Below are 22,067 nucleotides of genomic sequence, written 5' to 3'. Positions count from 1 at the left end.
CTGGCTGCACAAAATCACTATCTTAGCACCTCTGTATCTTTTCCTTTGTTCATAGGACCCATTGTTGTGAAATATTGCATAAGTAGTCAAGGATTGGATTCATCAAGGACACAAAGTGAATCTGAAAACAAGTTTAGTGAGAGTTTTTAGTTGCAAAAGAGAAACCAACAAAAGTGGGCTTGGTCTGCTTATAAATGGCTAATTATTTGCATTGTGCATAAAGACAAACTCAAATATCAGATTCATCGTCTATATATTTAAGTAATACCTGACCAGACGAACCAACAATGATTGAAAGTCTGTCTGTTTCTCTAGAGTCAGAATACTGCTGGCGGCTAGAATTGTTATTGCTGTTCAGGTTGTCCATTGATGATGCTGGTTTAGGGTTTTGAGCCTGGTTAGGGGAGAGGTGCTCTTCTTCGCACTTGTTCACTGCATCCTTAACCCTCCTATGACAACATGGCAAAGTTAAATGACCCTTGTACAGGTTCCAAGTTCCTAGCACAGCCAATACTAGTGATAATAATACCACTATGACCACTAGGGTGTGCTGTGTATTATGAAGTTGATGTAGTGATGCTGTAGTCCCGGATCCTGACCACAGTCTAAGATCATATGCTGCATGCTGGGTTTCGTATTTCCTATGGGAGATGGTCTCTATGGAACTGCAGGTGTAGAGGCCACTGGCGTCTCCAGAGGCATTTAAGATCATCAAGCTGTCTGGGAGGATCTGGAAGGTGTTTGAGGAGGTGATTGGTCGTCCGTTAACCTGCCAGTTCACCTGTGCCAGGTTGGAATACAGCTGGCACCACAGCTTAACGGAATTGCCGGGGAAAAATGAGATGTTCACTGTCTTACTGTTACCTGTAACACAAGGTTTGGGTCTAGCTGTAACTTTTCATTTGTCTACAAGGACATACACTGTCAATACTATGGGATCTATTACAAACCTAATGGAGAACACTGACTGGCGTTTCCCTCTCTCAAACTCTGAATCACAGTGCTGTGGAAGGAAAAACATTACGCATGTATGAGAAATATGCTAACAGCAGTATTAGTAATGGTCTAGAAAGAAAACAAACTCAAGGGTGATTTGCTGAATCTCATGAAAACATGTCCAGGACACACAGGATCCTTTCACCTTTTTCAGTTATGTTTATTGGTTGGTGATGGGATCCTGACATCCTTGTTCTGTGTTTGTGTTGAGCACATGGTTCATGGTTTATTTCCTGTCCATGTGCTCTGTCTGTCTTTGTGTTTCTGTGTGAGCGCACAGCTTGGGGTTGAATTTCCTTGACATGCGCTATTCTGTCCATTTTGTGTTTCACGTTAGGAGCATGGCATCTGGATCCTGACTTCTGTCTATTTCAGTTTCGGATCTGGTGTCGGGATCCGGACACTCATGCTCCATGTCTTTGTGAGCACATGGCTTCAGATTCAGTTCTGTTGCTATACACTCTTCTGTCTGTCTTTTATGCAGTGGGACTAATCCAAGCACATGGCGCATGATTGTTTTCATTCGGCATGTGCTCTTTTGTTAGTGTGAGCACATGGCTTCTGTTAGGATTGTTTGCCATGTGCTCTCCTGTCTCACACCTAGGCCCCGCCCCCTTGTTACCTTGTTATTATTTCATTAGCCTCACCTGCCTTCCCTCGGTACCCTCCTTAGTTCCTTCCCCATATATAAATAGCTCCTCTCGTGTTCAGTCCTGTGCTAGATTGTTTTGTGGATTTGTGTCTTCCCAGTCGGTTGGTGCTAGTCTGTCACTTCAGTTAGTTACATTGTTGTTTTGATTTGATTTTGAGTTTATCATTCTGTTTGTGGGTGTCTTGGTTTGTATTTTTGTTCTTTTTTCCTGCCTCAACAAACTGTGACAAATCTATAAATGTACTATAAAATTTGTTTTTTTGTATTCTTCACAACATAAAAAATATTAATCGTCATAAAAATCTATTTAATTTCCAGGTCAGTTTTTTCATTTTAGGTTTCAAATGTGACATTTTTATTATTTTATTTTATTAACAGATTCATATTTAGTAATGTAGCCCCTGAAATTCAAAATGTGTTGGTAAAAAATGCCCCTGCATTTAAGTTTTCTGTTTTTATTTGTAACATTTGATATAGTTCTTAAGTCTCTATTATAGTCCTATTTATACATATTATCGCATTCAAATATGAGTTTATGTTGATTTAAGTTTAAGGATAGGAAGTAATGAAGTCTCAATCTTGAGGATTTGTTTTAATGAATTACATTTATGTATTTAACATAGACGAGATGCTGATTGTTTTATATGGTTAGAAAAACTTGCACACATAAAGGTAGAAAAAATGCCCTGAAAATCAAAATCCAGGTGGCAAATATTGTCCCTTAAAGTACATTTTTTATAACATTGTTTTGGGGTTACATGGATAAGTTCTTGACAGGGTCTAGGACTTCACAAACTCACTGGTTTTATTGTATATGTAAATAATATATAATTTTTTACCTGGCATTCTGTGTGCTGTTTATGGTAGCACAGTGGTTATAATTGAGGTCCCAGCCACAGTACGGATCCCTGGCGAGAACGCAGTCCAGACAGCTGTGGTATCGCACACATTCATTTATAGGCATCTGCACAACGCCCACTTCCGAACCCACATAGAGCTGTTTTTGCGAAAACATTACACACACACAGGAAGATTAGCTATTAGCTATTGTTACTTTCAAATGAATGTCTATGGACATTATCTGTGCGATTACCACACACAATGTTGATTCATGCCATAGTTGAACATATTATATCTGAACCAAAAATATTCCTCTAATAGAGCACAGTGACATACTGAAAATAAACACACAGTAAACTGACATTTATGCATTTCTCAGACACTTTGACTTACAGTGCATTCGAGATATACATGTTTTTAGTACCATGCTATAACAATTCAGTTAGAAACTATGTACTAGAGAAAAAGTCTGTTTGTTACCGTGGTGTTCAAAAGTCGTAAGATCTTAACAGGTTCTGAAGGCTCAAACAGTTGTATCTCTTCCATTATGACCATCTCTCCATCATAATTCACAGCTTTCAAAACTGAACCGCTCTCTGTACAAAACACAACACAATGGAGAAAAAAAACACAAGCTTACACAGTTGAAGAGCTTAAAGACCCCATGAAATGGCTTAACATATTTCCTTTGGAAACAGGACATTTGGGTGGGACATATTGAAGGAATAGAGATGATGAAAAAAAAAAAGTCAACCACCTTTAATTTACATCACAACCATGAACCATGATTAGCTACTTGCTATTGCATGTTAACTAATGTTAATGAATAACAACAGTATTGGAAAGTGTTTAATAGTATAAATGAACCTTTTGAGAATGCATTTCATTCAATCCTTAATAGACTTTCTTTTAAAGAAATAACAATAAGCTTTGATAAGGCAATGCAGACACTTTGTGGTCTTAAAAATCCCATGAAGTAAAAATGTGGGTTTTGTCTGTAAACTTTGAAGACTTCTCTATTTACATATATGCTAGTGTACTCCAAATGTTGATAAAATTAACTTTTAAGATATATACCCATTTTAAAATGTGCAGTCTTGCTCTTCTGGGCAGAAATGGACTAAAATAATATGCACTCAATAATGTGTCTGACCAGACATATTCACGAGGGATCTTTACTTGTGCCGATGAACATGACTTGATGGTTGCTCCCATCCACGGCTATTGCTGTGGCCACCACAATTCTAGTGAAAGCAGCACCTCTTTTCACCAGCAGAGGGCCCCTTCCAAAGGGATTGACTGGCTGGTCCATCAAAGGCTTTTCTTTAATAAACTGTAACGTTTTGTCTGGCAGATCAGTAGACCTGGTGATGCTCATTTCTCTGGCATGATTATCAATGCACTATTATGTAAGAAAAAAAAGGTGAGGGAAAGTTAGATTGATTAGCAGTATTATTGAATGAGTTAAACGGTAAATGAACAAAAGACTCACTGCTCCGGGTCGTGGATCAGGTAGATCGCCAGTGTACATCATCCACTTCACAAACGACATATCCACGGTAACAGGATTCTTAAATCTGCCCTTCGAGAACACTCTCCTGATGTCTTCAATTCTGTATGCACATACTGCAGAGTGTTGCGAGGAGTCCCTGCCAGTCAAACACACCACATCAATTATGTTACAGTAAGTATTTTACTAAGCTTGATCGCCCTAAAGACCATGTTACCTTATATTTGGACATTGATTTGCTGAATAGAGTGTGAAATGTTATATATAGAAACTTAGGGGCTTTTTAAACCAAATATAAAAAGACGAAGAAGAAAAAGCTATGGTTATGTTTGGGTTGGGTGCTCCAGTGTGAGACACTGAAAGCATAGCCAGCCAAAGACGTTTGCCTAATGCATGTTTACATAGAAATCAATGGTAAAAGAGGGCAGACAGACACAAAGACATATTCATTGTGAATGCTCATTATATACTATTTTGCTTGAGTTTTACTTAGCAAATTTAGACTTGTCCTCCTAAATAATCGTTTTTCTCCTTAAACATTAGCCATCCATTGAGTCAAAGAGCTTAAGAATCAAACTCACGATTGTGGGGTAAAGACAGCGTAAAAAACACAGGTGGTCCAGTTGCCATGGCACCAGTTGAACACATCCTGAACCAGAAGAGGCAGGTTGGTGTTTGGAATGGGACAGTCAAGCCTCGCTTTCAGGAATGATGTCCACTTCTTTTGCAGTGTCCTTTGTCCACCTAAGTCTCCCTGTGAAGGACAAGATGATGTCATTTTTGGGACTATGTTGCATAGACAGGAAACACTATTATACCATACCATACCAACTTTATTTGTTAAGCACTTTACAACAACCAAAGTTGACCAAAGTGCTGTACAGAAAAATATACATAAACATATGTACAATTAATAACCATACAATAAAAACAAAGTAACAAATACAATCAAGTAAATAAAATCAACCTCTTACTAGGTGTCAAAAGCCACAGAGAAAAGATGGGTTTTAAGAAGGGTTTTAAAAACAGATAAAGAAGAGGCCTGCTTTACATGCAAAGGCAGATCATTCCATAGTCTAGGGGCAGACACAGCAAAGGCACGGTCCCCTCTGAGCTTACGCTTAGTTTTAGGCACAGTCAGGAGCAGCTGATCATCTGACCTGAGAGCGCGGACGGGTTTATAAGAGTGTAGAAGCTCAGAGAGGTATGGCGGGGCAAGACTATTTAAAGATTTAAAAGCAAATAACAGAATTTTAAAATGGATCCTAAATTGAATAGGCAGCCAATGTAATGAAGCTAAAATAGGGGAAATGTGCTCATGTTTACGTGTGCCTGTTAAAAGACGTGCTGCTGCATTTTGTACCATCTGGAGACGGGTGATGGAGGACCCACTAACCCCCACATATAGCGAATTACAATAGTCCAGCCGTGTAGTTTGTAATCCACAAAGGCGTGGATTGCAGTTTCAAAATGTTGTCTTGACAGAATTGGCTTTAATTTGGCCAGCTGCCTCAAATGAAAGAAGCTTGATTTGACAACAGCTTTGATGTGACTGTCAAATTTAAGCTCAGGGTCCACTTTAACTCCTAGATTTGTAATGTTAGATTTAATATAGGGTGCCAAGGAGCCCAAATCTACAGGCGGGGTCCCAGTGGTGCCTCCAAAAGCCATCACTTCTGTTTTTTTATCATTAAAATTTAAAAAGTTCAGAGCCATCCAGGCCTTTATGTCATCGAGACAATTGAGTAGTTGTCCAACAGAGTTATCATTTTTCTTTTTAAGAGGTACATAAATCTGACTGTCATCTGCATAACAGTGGAATTAAATGCCGTACTTTCTAAGTATGGAACCAAGTGGAAGCAAATACAAAGAGAAAAGTAGAGGGCCGAGGACTGAGCCCTGTGGGACCCCACACAAGAGAGGAGCAGTGGAGGATACAAATTCACCTATGCTGACACAAAAAGTTCGATCCGCTATATATGACCTAAACCACTCCAGTGCCATGCCACTGATGCCCACCCACTGCCTTAAACGTGAAATCAATATCTCATGATCCACTGTGTCAAATGCAGCAGTTAGATCCAAAAGCACAAGGATAACACAGTCGCCAGAGTCAGTTGCTAAAAAGATATCATTAAAAACTCTTAAAAGAGCGGTTTCGGTGCTGTGCAAGGTTTTAAAGCCGGACTGGAAAACCTCTAGTATATTATGTTCTTCCAAAAGACCAATAATTGACTGTGCACAATCTTCTCCAGGATTTTTGAAAGGAAGGGCAATTTGGAAATAGGCCTGAAATTAGCAAGAACTGACGGATCCTGAGCAGGTTTTTTAATCAGAGGTTGAACCACTGCATGTTTCAAAATTTCAGGGACCACACCCGAGGTCAGACTACTGTTTATAACTGCAACAACAGATGGTCCTACAGTGGGGAAAACCTCCTTAAATAGTCGAGGGGGAACAGCATCATTTGGAGAACCCGAGGGCTTCAAGTGACCAACTACCTCCTCTAAAAAAGAAAAAGTCACCGGCTCAAAATGATCAAAAACAACCGAGCAAGGGACAGAAATTGAAGGGTCTAAAGCTGAAGTCGCAATTTGAGACCTAATAGAAGTGACCTTATCAATAAAAAAGCAAAGGAAATTTTCACACATAGCAGGGGATGCCTCCATACAAACATTCTGTGGTGCATTTAAAAGTGAGTCAATGGTGTTAAACAAAACACGAGGCTTGCGACTATTTGCCAGAATAATATCTGTGAAATGTTTTCTTTTGGCATCTTTCACAGTTTCCTGGAAATGACGCCAGCAATCCCTTAACATTTGAAGAGACACCTGCAGTTTGTCCTTCTTCCACTTGCGCTCAGCTCTACGGCACTCACGTCTGGCAGCATGAGTTATGTCATTTAACCAGGGCTCAGATTTAGTTTTAGGCTTCCTGGATTTTAATGGAGCCACAGTGTATAAAACAGTTTGGCAGGTGGATTGAAACCATGAGCTAAGCTCTTCTGTGTGCAATACAGACTCAGGGGTGATGGTGTTCTGACTGAAAGCAGCCGAGAACTGAGCAGCAGTGGAAGGGTTAATCATGCGACAGCGCCTTGCAGCAGTGCGAGGTTTAACTGTATGACAGGCAAGAGCAGTCTCAAATAATACAGGCATATGGTCAGAAAACACTGCGTCACATATCTCTAGATTAAGAACAGGCAAACCATATGATAAAACAAGATCAAGTGTGTGTCCATGTTCTTGTGTGGGTCCAGACACAGATTGCACAAGATTAAAAGAATCAATGAGGTTTAGAAAACCCTTTGTCATTGGCTTATCAGGACAACACACATGAACATTAAAATCCTCAACAATAAGAACACGATCATATTTAGGCATGATTTCAGCCAGAAAATCAGAAAAATAATTAAAAAAGTCCTTATTGTACTTGGGGGGCCGATAGACCACAACACACAACACTGTGTGAGAGCGACCAATCTCAAATAAACTCAGCTCAAAGCTGCTGAAAGCGGATGACAGCAATATCTGCTTACATTTATAATGACTCTTATACCCGACACAGAGACCGCAAGTTGCTGTGATTGACTCCGCGCCAGCGGGGACGAGGAGAGCAGGGGCCGCGGGGCTGGAACACCTCTTCCGGGCCGACGACAGGTATCCGCCAGGCGCCGACAGGGTCCAGCGAGCGCCGAGGAATAACGAGGCTAGTCACGACTCCAAACTCAGTCCAAAAAGGCCTAGAACACCATGCAAGACGGGCCTTCAACCTCACCAGCCGGCCACTACGATTTCCCCGGCGGCAGGGGCGCTTTCTTTGGCGCTCACGCCGAGAAGGTGGAGCCGGGGTGTGCCAAAGGTGAGCCGGGAACCTCGCCAGGAGCGGGGGCAAGGTTTCACGTCCACCATCATCCAATTTTACTACATTTTCAGCAGAAAATCGCAAATCCAGTAGTGTTTGGCGATCATACACCAGCAGGGAATCGACATCCCGAGCAAAAAGCAAGACAAACAGCAAAAACACACACAGCAATGACAGTGACAGACGGCAAGCCACACACAATGGCGCCATCTTTGGTGCACACCTTTCCACAATTTCTTTCGAAAGTATTCAGTGCAATTGTATTCAAGTACGGCAGTAGTATTATGTTTCTGTCTGCCTTTGGATGTACACATCTTTAAGAACAAATGCCAGTTGATGAATGGGTCTTACAGGTTTCCTCAGACTATACATCTGACAACAGATCTATGACTCTAAGGGTGATTACCTTGCATACGCGTGCCACCCGAGACACATCCACCTTGGTGTAAGAGTCATATTCCACTGCTGTCTCACTGAAGAAGATGTAAATCTTGTCATCGTCTCCCTCCGTACTTTCTTCTCCCTCCGGTATGTGAGCCATGTGGATAAAATTAGGTTCTTAAATGGCAAATCAAACAAAACACAAAGAGATCATGAGATCCTTCAAATATCAGTGATATTTTCCTGTATATAAAGTGAATTTCTCTTGTCAAACAATCATTAAAAGTGTGGTCAAATAAACTGTGTTCCATACACTTGCATTCATAAGCATGCAAAAGTGGGAGATTGTAGGTGTGAGCACGTGCAATGAAGTTTAATCTTTTACTGTGAAGCAAAGTTCACGTTTGGTGAACTCTGACCTGCAAACCTGTTGGCAAAAAGATGTTTGACAACTGAGGATCTACTGGTCAGATATTGACTTCTTGGCACAAAACAGGAGAATAAAGAACTGAAAAACAGCATGATTTCAGTGTTGCGGGAAATTCAGTAGCTAATATATTTAAAAATTTTATTTATCATTAATAACCAGTGCTGGGTAGTAACTGATTGCAGGTAATCTTTATTATGTAATCAGATTACAAAAATCAAGTACTTGTAATTACATAAAAAATGAAATACTTTAATCAAATTTCAGTAACTTTGTATGGATTACATGAATACAGGCAACTGCAATAAATGTTTTATAATTTATTGATCCCTCTATTCTTGTTTTAAAATGTGACATGTTACGAGTCAACAGCCAGGTGGTGGTGGCATAGTGGGCTAAAGCACATAACTGGTAATCAGAAGGTTGCTGGTTTGATCCCCACAGCCACCACCATTGTGTCCTTGAGCAAGGCACTTAACTCCAGGTTGCTCCGGGGGGATTGTCCCTGTAATAAGGGCTCTGTAAGTCGCTTTGGATAAAAGCGTCTGCCAAATGCATAAATGTAATGCTGTTCTACTCGGCTTCAATAGTGTACATGAATGCGCTTTTGCGACAACTTTAGTGACATTAAAAATATAACTGGTCTTATCGGTTATCCCACGTGGATGGCATTTGTAAAGCCAAATTAGCTGCAGTAAGAACATTTTAAGTGCCTTTAAGTATAATCACAAATAGAGAGCAAAACACACAAAAATCATAGTAATTCTCATGTTTCTAAGATATTTTCAAGTTTTCTTTAATGTATTTAAGCAACATTTTGTCACATGGTACCATCTTATCCTACAGATTACATGCTGTAAAATGCAATTTGTAGTCAAAAAAATACTTTGGATTACTTCTTCAGCACTGGTAGATTGTTTTCACTTGTTTTGACTATAAAAACTCTGCCAGTACAGTAAGACAAAATACACATGTTAAAAATACATTCTCTGAAAAACCGAAATATCTTCTGCAGTGTTGTTTCTAAAACAAGATCAATCAAACTGATCTTGTTTTAAGGATTTTTAGATATTTTTACAGGAAAACAATTCAAAAATTATTATCAAGAATATGATTTTTGCCCTAATATCAAAGATCTAACTGGAGAGAGAGAAAAAATAGAAAATAAATAGCATGGCTAGAAATAGCATTTTAGCTAATTATAAAGCTAAAAGTTCACATGACAATTTAAACTAGGTTTATTTCTATTTATTCTGCTCCAAACGTACTTCTCTGTCTGCTCGTATGAATGTAACACATCATAAGAAAGTGTTTCACCGCTGTTCAAATGCACTTTGGATCACATCATTTATATAAATAAATGTTTTACATCTGAATAGACTAAATATTAAATGAAACAAATTACAATAATAATCTCTTCAGACATCAAAATACTTTTTGAATGTAACTGTATTCTGATTACCAATGATATAAATTGTAACTGTAGTGAAATACAGTTTTTAATATTTTGTATTTTAAATTCGTAATCCCGTTACATTTATTCCGTTACTCTCCAACCCTGTATATCCTGTTGCCCATCAGTGCAAGGTCAGAAGTAATTTTGCATGCTTAAAAACCTAGTGTGATTCTTTTTTGGATACAACTATACATCTGATCTGCCCATTTTGTGGCTTCAACTCACTGCATAAAAGCACATAGATAAGGACAAGAGGTCACAACAAACCTCAGAATGGGGAAGAAATGGGTGTTGGTGTCAGAGGGAGTGATTTGTGTTTTAGAAACTGCTGATATCACAGAGTTGACAAAAAATGGGATGAAAAGAAAAAAACATCCAGTGACATTTCTGTTAGCAAAAACGTCTTGTTCATGAAAGTTGACAAGAATGCTACAATAAATATTTATATCTCACCACTGAGCCAGGTGCTTGTGAACTCTGTTCGTATGGTTTCCTCTGAGCTGCGCATCATTACTGGCTCTGAGCCCCGGAAGTTCATTGAAGTGGCAGAGTACAGCGCTCCATCTGCAATAGGGAAAGAACAAAAGAGAGAAATACAAAGATGCCTAAGAATGATGTTAAACACTTAAGATGCCAAATTAACACTCAAAAATTACTGCTAATTAGCTCTATAGACAGCATCTTAGGCATGCTTTTGATAACCACGGAAAATAATTTGGACTCGCTCATCAATTTGTAAAAAATAACAGGAAACACATTTACAAAAATAATGCAAAAACAATGGAGATCTATTGGGTTCTGCGGTGTCTGAAAGATGACAGGTGAAGCTTGTGTTTTTGTCAAACCTCTGGCATTAATTCTTAAGTAATAAATTAGTCGGGAAAAAATCTTGAATGATCCTGATCGAAGATCACTAAAATTCTTGGTGAAATCACATCATAAATAATTGACAGTAGAACTTGCAACTATGTTTAATTATATTAAGAGCATTTCCACATGCACAATGTGACAATAATTTACAGGATTAGGACTAACAGCTGTGTGGCCACAAGAAAGCCACTTGTTAGTGAGGCTAATCGGAAAAAGGACTTCAATTTGGTAGAGAGCATAAAGATTGGACTGTGGAGCGATGGAAAAGGTCATGAGGTCTGATGAGTCCAGATTTACCCTATACCAAAGCGATGGAACGATGCACCCATCATGCATAGTGCCCATTGTACAAGCCTCTGGAGGCAGTGTTATGATCTGGGGTTGCTTCAATTGATCTGGTCTAGGGTCTTCAACATTACGCTGCAATGAAATGAAGTCAGCTGACTACCTGAATGTACTGAATGACCAGGTTATCCCATCAATAAATTTTTTCTTCACTGACTGCACAGGCATACTCCAGGAAGACAATGCCTAGATTCATTGGGCTCAAATTGTGACATGATGGTGTCAGGAGCACAACTTCTCCCTCAATGTCAGTAAGACCAAGGAGCTTGTGGTGGACTTCAGGAGGAAAGACAGAGGACACAGCCTCATCACCATTAATGGAGCACCAGTGGAGAGAGTCAGCAGCTTCAAGTTCCTCGGTGTCCACATTACTGTGGAACTTACATGGTCCGTCCACACTGAGGCCGTTGTGAAGAAGACTCACCAGCGCCTCATCTTCCTGAGACGGCTGAGGAAATTTGGAATGAACCACCACATCCTCATACGGTTCTACACCAGCACTGTAGAGAGCATCCTGACTGGCTGCATCACAGCCTGGTACGGCAACAGCACCGCCCACAACCGCAAAGCCCTGCAAAGGGTGGTGCGAACTGCAGGCACATCATCGGAGGTGAGCTTCCCTCCCTCCAGGACATCTACACCAGGCATTGTGTGAAAAAATCTCGGAGGATCATCAGAGACTCCAGCCACCCAAGCCATGGGCTGCTCTCACTACTACCATCAGGCAGGCGGTATCGCAGCATCAGGACCCGCACCAGCCGACTACATGACTTTTTATATGGCCAGGCAATGTATGAACCGTAGAGGAACTTGTGGCTATGAGCTACTGATGTAATGTTTGTAAGTGGAGTTTTCTACAACAGTGTTTTATAGATAGTTTTGTCTTGTCACATTCTGATAATCTTGTGTGGATATCATGTGAAAGTTACAGACATTACATGGTCATGAGTTGAAAGATTGCATAAAACTATCACTCCTGTTTCATGCTAACATGTATAAAAGTGTTACGTATATACTTTCGAAAGTGTGATTGTAGTATATTTTTAATGTTCATTCAAGGTACTACATGCTTATCTGCTAACTATTGGGAGTGTATTTCACTAATTTCCCCTTTCAAAATGATGTAAAAACAGAGGAAGTACATACCAACCAGCTCAGATGTGTATCGTTGAGAAGGATCAAATGGACATTTTCCCTTTCCATCCTCTTGTTTGTTCTCCAAAGTCAGTTTACCATCAGCATAAGACTGAGAGAACATTTCATGCAACATTGTAAACACTGTAACTGTATATTGAGCACTCTACATGTATAATTACTAACACTAGGTGACACTCACCATGTAGTCGCAGGTTGGGTTGAATGCTTTGGTTCCGCAAACATACATTCTGCCATCTTCCCTTTTATGAATAATTCTAATATAGTTTTTGCAGTCATTCTTTAAAATAAATAATTATGTTCAGAAAGGAAGCAAATATGCGCCATGTCATTTACAAAGAAAAACACTTACTAAACCCTTTGACCACAATGTCAAACCAAACTGTTGCAAACACTTCCTCTTCCTACATTTGGCTAAAAGTTCTTCGAATCAATAAGCTAATCGGTTGGATTCTAATTTATACACTTTATATATTTTTGATATCTGCTGACGTTGTCATCTCTACACACAGGATGCACTTTCTGGTATGTTGCTTAGATATAACTGTGTCTGTCAGGAAATTCATTCCTATTAAAAATGTTTTATATGAAGACATTAATAATTGGTATTAAAAAATTTTTTTTAATTGTTTTGTATGAGAAAATGAAAGGATAAAAAAAGACTTAAAGCTCACCTCAGGATCCTTTCCCTTATTAGAGCAATCCTTCTGCTGCAGGCTTGTGACTGGCCAGCTCACCTGACGAGAATAAATAAAACATAACATCACCCCTAAATACCAAAAATAATTTATAATACTTTTAAAATACTACAACAAGGCTGGATCTCAAGAAAAGAGGCAGCTCACACTTCACACTGATGTCAAAATGAAGAAAATAAGAAATAATAATTTATACGAAGAAAATAAGGACCTTTAATAAATAAGACATAATTATTTTAAGTTCATTATTCTTTATTAATTATTATTAAATTTTTTATTGAATTATTTTCTAACCAAGCACATCCCATAAGTTGTGTTTCCTTACTTTTATTAAGTTATTTTCTTTCACTGTATTATAGTGTATTGTATTATTGTGTTATTTATAATCTTTTTATTTCAATGAGCAAATGCTGTCATGATGTACACAACAATACTGACAATGTGCTTAACTGTCACAATGCAAATCATCTTAATGGTCCTAAAAGTAGTCAATTTTATTTAAGCAAAATATAACACTAGATTCTTTCTTTTGTTTTTGGTGTGAAATATAGCCCAGACATGTTTGTAAGAGATTTGGTGAGATTCATCCATTAGCTCATCATTTATATACTGAGAGCCACCATTGTGAATGTAATAAGAAACCATGAAGACTTAAGACAGCCGAGTTCACACTTGTAGCCAGCAAGAAAAATAACTCTTTCTTGAACCCTTAAAGGCAAGGGCGATTTGCCAAATATTACTATACACTGACTCAACACGTATCTCTATCACAAATGAATCTACAAAATACCCTGTTTTGTTTTTTATATATCATGGAGATAATGACACAACTGAGAAAAAGGGATTCATTAGTTCCAAGCTGAAATTTTATGAGACTCAACTGGCTGTCAAACACATATTGAGCTACATATAACACATACGCTATACATATGTATTTTCTGAGGCACTTATTGAGTCTACATAGACACCCATAGGTCACTAGACATATCATTACTGTTCATATGTTACACTTGCTATAGTTTACTTCCATGTTGCCTCTTTATCAAATAGCAATGACATATATATATAAATATATATATTAGGGCTGTTGAAAAAATTTACGCAATTAATCGCATGCCCACGGACCATAATAAGGAAGATTTCTGAGAAATGCAAACTTGTAGTACCACCTGTTTACTCCAGAGGGCAGTAAGTGACATTTCAGCTGTATGAGCAACGCGCAGTTTATACAGTGAAGAAAACACTTCAGTAGGCAGTGTAACTACTCACTGACGTGCGATCTGGGTAGGCAAACTAGGCACTGCCTACCCTGCCAAAATTCAAAAATAAAATGTTTATTAAATAATAAACTTGTATTTGTATTTATTCTTGTGATTTATATATGCAATATGTGTGTTATTCCAATTGTTTAGACGTTATGATGACAAATGTAGCAGTTACGCATAATCAACTAAAAACAAATGGTAGAATAAGCAGTGCTTTTACGGTCCATTCATTGCAGACGACACGCGGAAAACCCATGTTGCGCATGCGCACTTCGATCCTGTATTCTTTAACATGAACGGCAAAAAGCACAAATCTGCTGTGCCTTTTGTAAATATGTTATGCCCGTAATCATCTCCGTTACGTATCAGACATGGACCAATTAAAATCGAGATATTCCTGGACATTTGCGTAGCTAACGTCATTACACCACATCTAGCGTACATGCCTAATCCCCGCCAAATTCAAAATCAAAATGACAGCACCGGCCGTAATCACGGAATTAAGAATTTTTTCCAACTTCCAAGCTCGATTTTAATTCCAAATATGAGTTAATTGCAAGAGGGAGGTCTACGCCAGCCTTAGATGGACTAGTACAGCAAAAGGGCCCAAAAATTATCCGATCATTTCAAACTGATTGGTATGTAAGAAAAGATTGGCTATGTGGCTGTGCTAACAATCAGCGGCTGTACTGCTATCCCTGCCTGCTTTTTTCAACCAGTCAAGACTGTTTGGACTTCAGCGGGATATTGTGATTTGAACAACCTGCCCGCAGCTTTAACCAAGCATGAAAAGTCGTCAGCTCACATCCAGTGTCAAATTACACTGAAAACCTTTGGAAAATCTCGGATCGACCTTGCACTTGACGAGCAAAGGAAGCTGTATATAACCTACCACAATGAAAAGGTAAAGGATTGTTGTATTGTATCTTCTGTTATATAGATGAAGATTGCACATAAAAAAATAAGCACATAATGTTGTAAAAAATAAACAACTTATGTTCTGTTATATGTTCTGTGTTTTGACTACTGAATTTTGTATAATAATATCTAATGAAGATATATTAACAAAATCGTATATATTATATATAAAACATATATAAAATACATATACATTTCTTGATATGCCGCGCTTGTGCGTAACGTGCACTGTTTACGCGCTTGTGTGTGTGTGTGTGTGTGTGTGTGTGTCTGTGATAGAGAGAGAGTACACGATATACATCCTGATTTTTACATTTCTTGATATGCCGTACTTGTGCGTAACGTTCACTGTTATTACGTATTATTAGCTTAAACAATAAATCAGGTAATCTGGCTTTCATATCTCAGTGCCTAGCCTCTTTAAGACATCACCGCACGTCACTGTAACTACTCGATCCACAAAAATGCGTTACGTTCTTGCGTTCAAAACACTCGAAGGAGCGCAAATGCGATCTTAGGGATCTCAAGATGTGTTTAAGGATTGAGTATTAAACTATATTTAACTTGACACAGTGACCTAAACATTTTATGCTTATGACGCAACACACCCGAGACGTCTGACGCAGGTGTAAATTGACGGGCCCTTAAACAAGCCCTCATAATAAATCTACAACTGATTGACAAATTCAGTTGTGAAATGATTTACTTATGATCAATAATATGGTAGTAAACAATACATTGTATTCTAAAGCTGCTTTTTGTATGGCCTTATTAATGATTTACTCTTCTGCTACAGGAATGTAAAGCATTTTAATTATCTGAATATATTTTTATATATATATAATTTAATCACTGAAACAACAGAGCCACCCTGAGTAACAAATAACATGTATAATATGTATGTGTATATACAAATGGGAACCAAACATTGGAAAATCAACATGATATAGCAATCATTTGTATGAATATACTACTCGATTGTGTTGTAATAAGCAAAGAAATAGATCTATTGTTATAGTTCACTTAAACAGATATGAAATAATCATAAAAAAATACACATTGCAACACTTGAGTCACTAAAGACCCAATACACTTTTGGTTTAAACGTTTATAAAAAATATATATATATCCTGCATATATCAGGGCTGTATACACAGTATATATATTGACATTTTTGCCATTTTTTTTATTGTTAGATGACTCATAAGAGAAAGTTTGAGGAATACTAAAAAAGTGGTCCAAATATGAATGAGGTAAAGGAAGTGGAATGAGGTCCCCAGCCACTAAAGACAGAAGTATGCATTTAAGGGTTAACGTAACAACATACAAAAAACAACATGATCATGATCACAACTTCAGAACTAAAAATGTATAACCTTACCATGGCCTTCTTCACTCTAATGTCATGTAGGTCGAGGGCAAAAATGGCTTCCCTGGCCCCTAGAATAAGCATGTTCAGATCTTCTCTCAGAAGCATCGTGGTATAGTTCCAAACACCCTCCTCACGAAACAAACGGCATCCATTACCTAGAAACAACAAAAATAATGCAATTTTAGGAAAAAATAGCACATCGATGATTTTTTTAAATATATACATCCATATATATATATACACACAGTATAAATGCCAAAAGGCTTGTTTGCAGTACTGCCACTTAATTTGAAATTTTGTACCTAACACAATACAATTCATATATTTTTATAGTGTGCTATAAGTGTCCAAATACTTTTTGGGGCCAATGTATATTTAAGTCCATGGTATTACTACCTAATTTGATAATTGAGCCATGTTATCGCCACATTACTTTTTTCCAATGGTGTAAAGACATTCAACTTTGCGAGGAAAGAGAAAAAGTTAAACTTACTTGTAATGGGCACCGTTTTCCGTGGAATGCTGTTTGGTATCGATCCCAGTCCCCCGGTCAATGTTGCTGGACCCCAGAGGTACAACACGCACAGAACAGCCAGCAGAAACATGCCTTAAATTCTCCAGCGCTCCACTACAACATATACAATCGGTCAGAATCTCAGAGATTTCGGTATGAAAGACTGTGAGAGTGTGCTAGATTCCTCTGCCGTCTGTCTGTCAGAGTTTTCTTATCCTTTCCTTCTCTCCTCTTTCAATCAGGACCGCTTCCATACTGTGATATATGACTTTAGCAGCAAAGAATCTCTTCAAAGAACTATCAGAGAACCCAGTGAGACCATCTGAAAGAGAGTGAGAGAGAGAAGCGTAAAGAGGCTAGGGTGCTGGCAGCAGTATTTATGTCACTGCTATAGTGATGCTAATGTGCATGATGAAAGCTTTTGCTCTGAGACCTTGACAGAGATACACAGTTCTGTTTTCAAATCCTCAGGACCAAAAAAAGCAAGAACAGCACATAGACACAAAACCTCACACCACATCCTGAGATGAAATGACTCACAAACCAAAACATATGCATTTGTATTATATGCGATGCTTGCTCATATTAGGTGCAAAAAAATTTGAAAAGCTAAAAGTAGGTATGAAACGTTACATTTACCTGCCAAAAAAAAAGTGTAATATAAACCTCAGACAATTGATCTTCACAAGAAGCACTCTTTGGAAATGTACTGACACAACCAGGTGTTACCCAACAGACATTGTGAGGCAGGAAGAGCCAATGTACCAGCAAACATTTTGCAACCAAAACATAAAATTAACAAACTGTTAGTCATGATGATAAAAGAGGAGTACACAAGTACCTAGGACCAATAATGCTGGATGGATGTTATTTTAAAAATAGAAGTGAAAATGTCATTTAAACTATGTAGGATTATGTGGGTTGTTGTGCAGTGTATTTACTGCATTGCTATGTGGTTGCTATAGTGCTCTGGGTGGTTGCTAGGTGTTTGCTAACAGGCCCACATCAAAAAAGTCCACCATCATGTTTCTAAGATATTGTATTCAGGGCTGTCCCAAGCCTGGGCAGAGCCCAGAGCTAGTTAAAATTCTGGGAGGGGGCAGTGGGATCCCCCTTGGTATTGATAGCAGGGTGGGGTGCAGTCTGACCGGTTGCACTGCCCAAATGATGACCCTGATTGCGGTACCCACATGGCGTGTGTCCCTCCTTCAATGTACTGTAAGTCTATGGGATTTTTGAGCATTGAGCATTTTGCCGCTTCCGTACGTGACACAATACCTTCAATAGAGCACAACAGTGTACAACAGAAGTAGAAATACTCATTTGTTTTCTCAATAGGGGAATTAATTATTAATGATAACTTCAATACTTTAAAACTAGACCTAAGCTGTAACCCAAATGATGCACTATGCACTTGTATAAAGTGTAGTTTCATCTTAAAAGGAACACTTCCCGTTTTATTCCTAGACGTAAGCATTCGCCATTTAAAAGCTGTTGAAAGTGATTTTTCAAGTGCACATGATGTGTTGCCACACATAATAAAATTATAAACACATACATTTTGCAGCATGAAGCATTTACCCATGTTTCCATTGATCATGGTAGGACCATTTCCAGTCATGTAGACAACACAAATCCTCAGGTAAAGCTTTGTGAATTATGAATTATGTATTGCAATTAACAAAACAAAATTTCCTCGCAACATACTGTATTAAACCACCATCAATACACAGAATCTAGAAATAAAAAACATCCAAAATATGGAAAAGCCAGTATTGATTGCTTAATTTTACTATCAGGTTGCAACAGTGTAATGTTTACAACAATACACGCCTTTGACATATAAGAGGATATGAGCTGGAGATTAAATACTGCACATATTTCACTACGTCACACACGTTTACACAAGCTTACACACATATTCTTGCGGGAACTTCCCATTCACATCTGTAGTTCCAAATATAGGCTATAATTGTTTCCGACTAGACCCCCTAGCTCTAAAATAGACAATTTGATTACTAATTGTAATTTTTACTATTAAGATTGCTCCTACAAAGAGGTTTTGCTGTTCATTTTTAGAAATTGAGTCCATTGCTACTGCAAACCTGCCCACTCTCACACACAAATACCCTCATTTGGTATGTCCTCTTTTTTACTTCAATGACAGCAGGCACTTAAGATGGCATGCACTTCACAAGTTTGTGCAAAATCTGATATTCCAGCATGATTTGGAAATGTTCAATGGAATCAAGGACAATTTATGTTCATAATTTCATACTTTTCATTATGTCATAACTTCTGTTTTCCTGTTTAAACTCTTAAAACTTTACCATACATACTTCACTTACAGTATGGTTATCACTGTAAATCTCCCACGTGTGGAAACAAACTTCCACAAAATGCCTTACAGTAGTGCTCTCAGTTCCTCTTGAAAATACAGTGTGAAGAAAACAGTTCAAAGTTCTCGTAATAATACTCAATGCTTGAGAAATGTGGGTCAACTCACCATACAACCAATTCTCAGTTAGATTCTCAGTTCTCCTGTGCTTGCATGAGTGGTTCTCCCTCTCACACACATACTGCTCCAGTCCTCCTAAGCCAAACAAATCAAAGTGGTCTGAGAGTCAAGGAAAGCACAAGTGTGTAGCGAGTCCTGTCTCTGTAGTGCACCGCAGTGAATGGAGTGCATAGTGTCTGCTGCTTTGTTTGAGAAAGAGTTAAACTGCTCAGATCCTGCAGTGTGATGTGAAAGACATTATTGTGCCAGTGAGAAAATAGAAGATAAACACGCTGTTAAAAGCTCCTCAATCTAAAACCAGTCACTACAAGAGTCAGCGAGAGAGAGAGAGAGAGAGAGAGAGAGAGAGAGAGAGAGAGAGAGAGAGAGAGAGACAACAAGGAAATGGTGTATTGTCTTGGTAGGGCAGGATAGGGTCTGATTTTCAAGAAAACCTGGTTTACTGTTGAAGTGCACAAAAGGTTTAATTATGTTTTGATCTTATATCCTGACATAAAAAAGGTTCAAAACAGCTTTTTCCCTTTACACTGAAGGAGAAAACAAGACATAAGGGTTCGTGCCTTAGCTTCATTGTACATCCTATTTCCACCAAAACAGCAGGACAATAAAAACAGACATTTACGACAAAATTTGTGCATGTTCAAATTTCAAACATGCCAATCAGGAAGAACTTGTTTCATACTGGTCAGATTAGAATATTGAAGATAGATTGGTCACACCCACACATACTCACTTGTTTACCTAGCAGTCAAAATGGGAACATTTCAGGTATATTGTATTTAAATAAATGAGATAAGGGTACAACGGGGCTTAAGGCACACATTAAGGAAAATTAGCTTTTTGTCTGGTCACAAAGTGTATCAAGATTGGAAAAATAAATATCTTTTAATTTAATATTGACGGAGGAACACAATTTGTGTGAAAATAAATAATAACGGAGGGTTGTTTGAAGGCCCAAATGAAGGCCCAAATGCTTGGAATAAAATGCTACAAGGGGGTTATAGTGATATTGTGTAAATATAGGGACAATATTTATAAGGAAAGACTTGTAAATTTATCCAAAATATTTTTTTTTGTAACAAATTAAGATAATATTCAAAATAACTTCTTCAAAAAAAAGTGTTATCATATCCTGTTCATTTCAATCCCATTTAGCATTTCATAACATCTCAAGTTTTCTATAAACAAATGAATCTCCATTGTGATTAGATCAGTCAATGTTAGCCCACTTTGAACATTTTTCGTAACAGATCTCTTCACTGCACTTAAAATAAAAACAATGTGTTTATGGGGTTTATTTAGTCCCCTGCAAAAGGGGAGATTTTGACCCAAATGCTATTCTTTCACTTTTTGAAGTTATTTAAAAAAGTTTTTTTTATTTTATTTTATTTAATCACCTGGAGCTAAACTGAAAATGAAAAATATGGGTTTTTTTTTTCATTTAAATTTTATGTGATAATTTCAGGGATTCTCATTAGCTAATCTGCAGCAGTTTGAGAATTATTAAATATTATATCAAATTACCTCACAATTAGACCCGTTGTACCCTACAGACAAACCCTACTAAATGTTTTGAATAAAAAAAACATTATTTACTTAATTTATAAATAATTGTTCAGTCTGATCACGTCCCCAAATTAAAGATTTATCAGATGTAACTCACTTTTGGAGACAATTTTGCCCACAGTATAAATAAACATCTATAAACATTTAACAGTACCTCAGACAGATGTGTTTTTTTAAGGATTTTTAAAACCAACTACAGGAGTTGAAATCATACAAACCTGGTGATGCCATTCAAATTATGAAATGGCCATAAATCGTAACATTTTAAAAGAAAATCTTATGAGGCAATTCCTTGTAGGCCTATTCCTGATGTAAAATGTGATATTTTTTCTATCAATTGTGAATGGTACTGATGCCCTCTAATGGTTGAAATTACGTAACGACTACAAACAGTAAACAGGAACATCTCGTCCTGGTCGAGGAGGAGGAGTCGAGAAGCGATTAAACCGTATATAATTTCTCGAATTTTGACCGCGAGCCGCGGCAACACGTGGTTGCGTCGCACTGAGTAGCCCAGCCAACAGTAACATCTCATTGGTCCAAAATCCCGCTTCAGGCATAAACGTTCTGATTGGCTGCGAGTTATGCGTTGAATGATCGAAACTTGATGGAGACCTTATTCACAGCAAGGCCGTCTTTGGGAATTACAACGAGGCTGTGAAGGACAAACATACAGTATTTTAAATTGGGTTGTAGGCTACTGCAGTTTAAAGTGTTTTT

At 38.0% G+C, this 22,067-nt stretch overlaps 1 protein-coding gene across 3 annotated transcripts; it reads right to left on the bottom strand.

Annotated features, from left to right (window-relative positions):
• Positions 1-116: 116 nt before the first annotated feature.
• On the bottom strand, positions 117-20,093 carry LOC127649042 (semaphorin-4E-like). 3 transcript variants are annotated; one of them, XM_052133929.1, is made up of 15 exons: positions 19,770-20,093; positions 17,243-17,585; positions 16,759-16,904; positions 13,171-13,233; positions 12,678-12,776; positions 12,488-12,587; positions 10,580-10,690; positions 8,269-8,420; positions 4,580-4,752; positions 3,981-4,137; positions 3,668-3,890; positions 2,969-3,084; positions 2,488-2,645; positions 951-1,003; positions 117-864 (listed from the first exon to the last, which is right to left on the bottom strand). In XM_052133929.1, exons 2-15 carry the CDS (start codon positions 17,352-17,354, stop codon positions 230-232), a joined length of 2,298 nt encoding a protein of 765 aa, XP_051989889.1. In that variant the 5' UTR covers positions 17,355-17,585; positions 19,770-20,093; the 3' UTR covers positions 117-229. The 3 variants fall into 3 exon arrangements, with proteins under 3 accessions (XP_051989889.1, XP_051989890.1, XP_051989891.1); XM_052133930.1 differs by lacking the exon at positions 19,770-20,093 and adding an exon at positions 17,903-17,977; XM_052133931.1 differs by lacking the exon at positions 12,678-12,776.
• Between the last annotated feature and the right edge of the window lie 1,974 nt (positions 20,094-22,067).

This window comes from Xyrauchen texanus, chromosome 9 (genome assembly GCF_025860055.1).
Source record: "Xyrauchen texanus isolate HMW12.3.18 chromosome 9, RBS_HiC_50CHRs, whole genome shotgun sequence".
Classification (NCBI taxonomy): domain Eukaryota; kingdom Metazoa; phylum Chordata; class Actinopteri; order Cypriniformes; family Catostomidae; genus Xyrauchen; species Xyrauchen texanus.
Note: the sequence above shows the minus strand (reverse complement) of the source record. Positions and strands in the feature narration are given on the sequence as shown.

What these genes read in the sequence shown, in the direction of transcription:
- LOC127649042 (XM_052133929.1), bottom strand. Translation starts at nt 17,354, where the DNA reads ATGTTTCTGCTGGCTGTTCTGTGCGTGTTGTACCTCTGGGGTCCAGCA. An exon ending in GGGTGGCACGCGTATGCAAG is followed by an intron (nt 4,753 to 8,268) that starts GTAATCACCCTT and finishes TGTCCTTCACAG; the next exon opens with GGAGACTTAGGTGGACAAAG. An exon ending in TACGACTTTTGAACACCACG is followed by an intron (nt 2,646 to 2,968) that starts GTAACAAACAGA and finishes TCGCAAAAACAG; the next exon opens with CTCTATGTGGGTTCGGAAGT.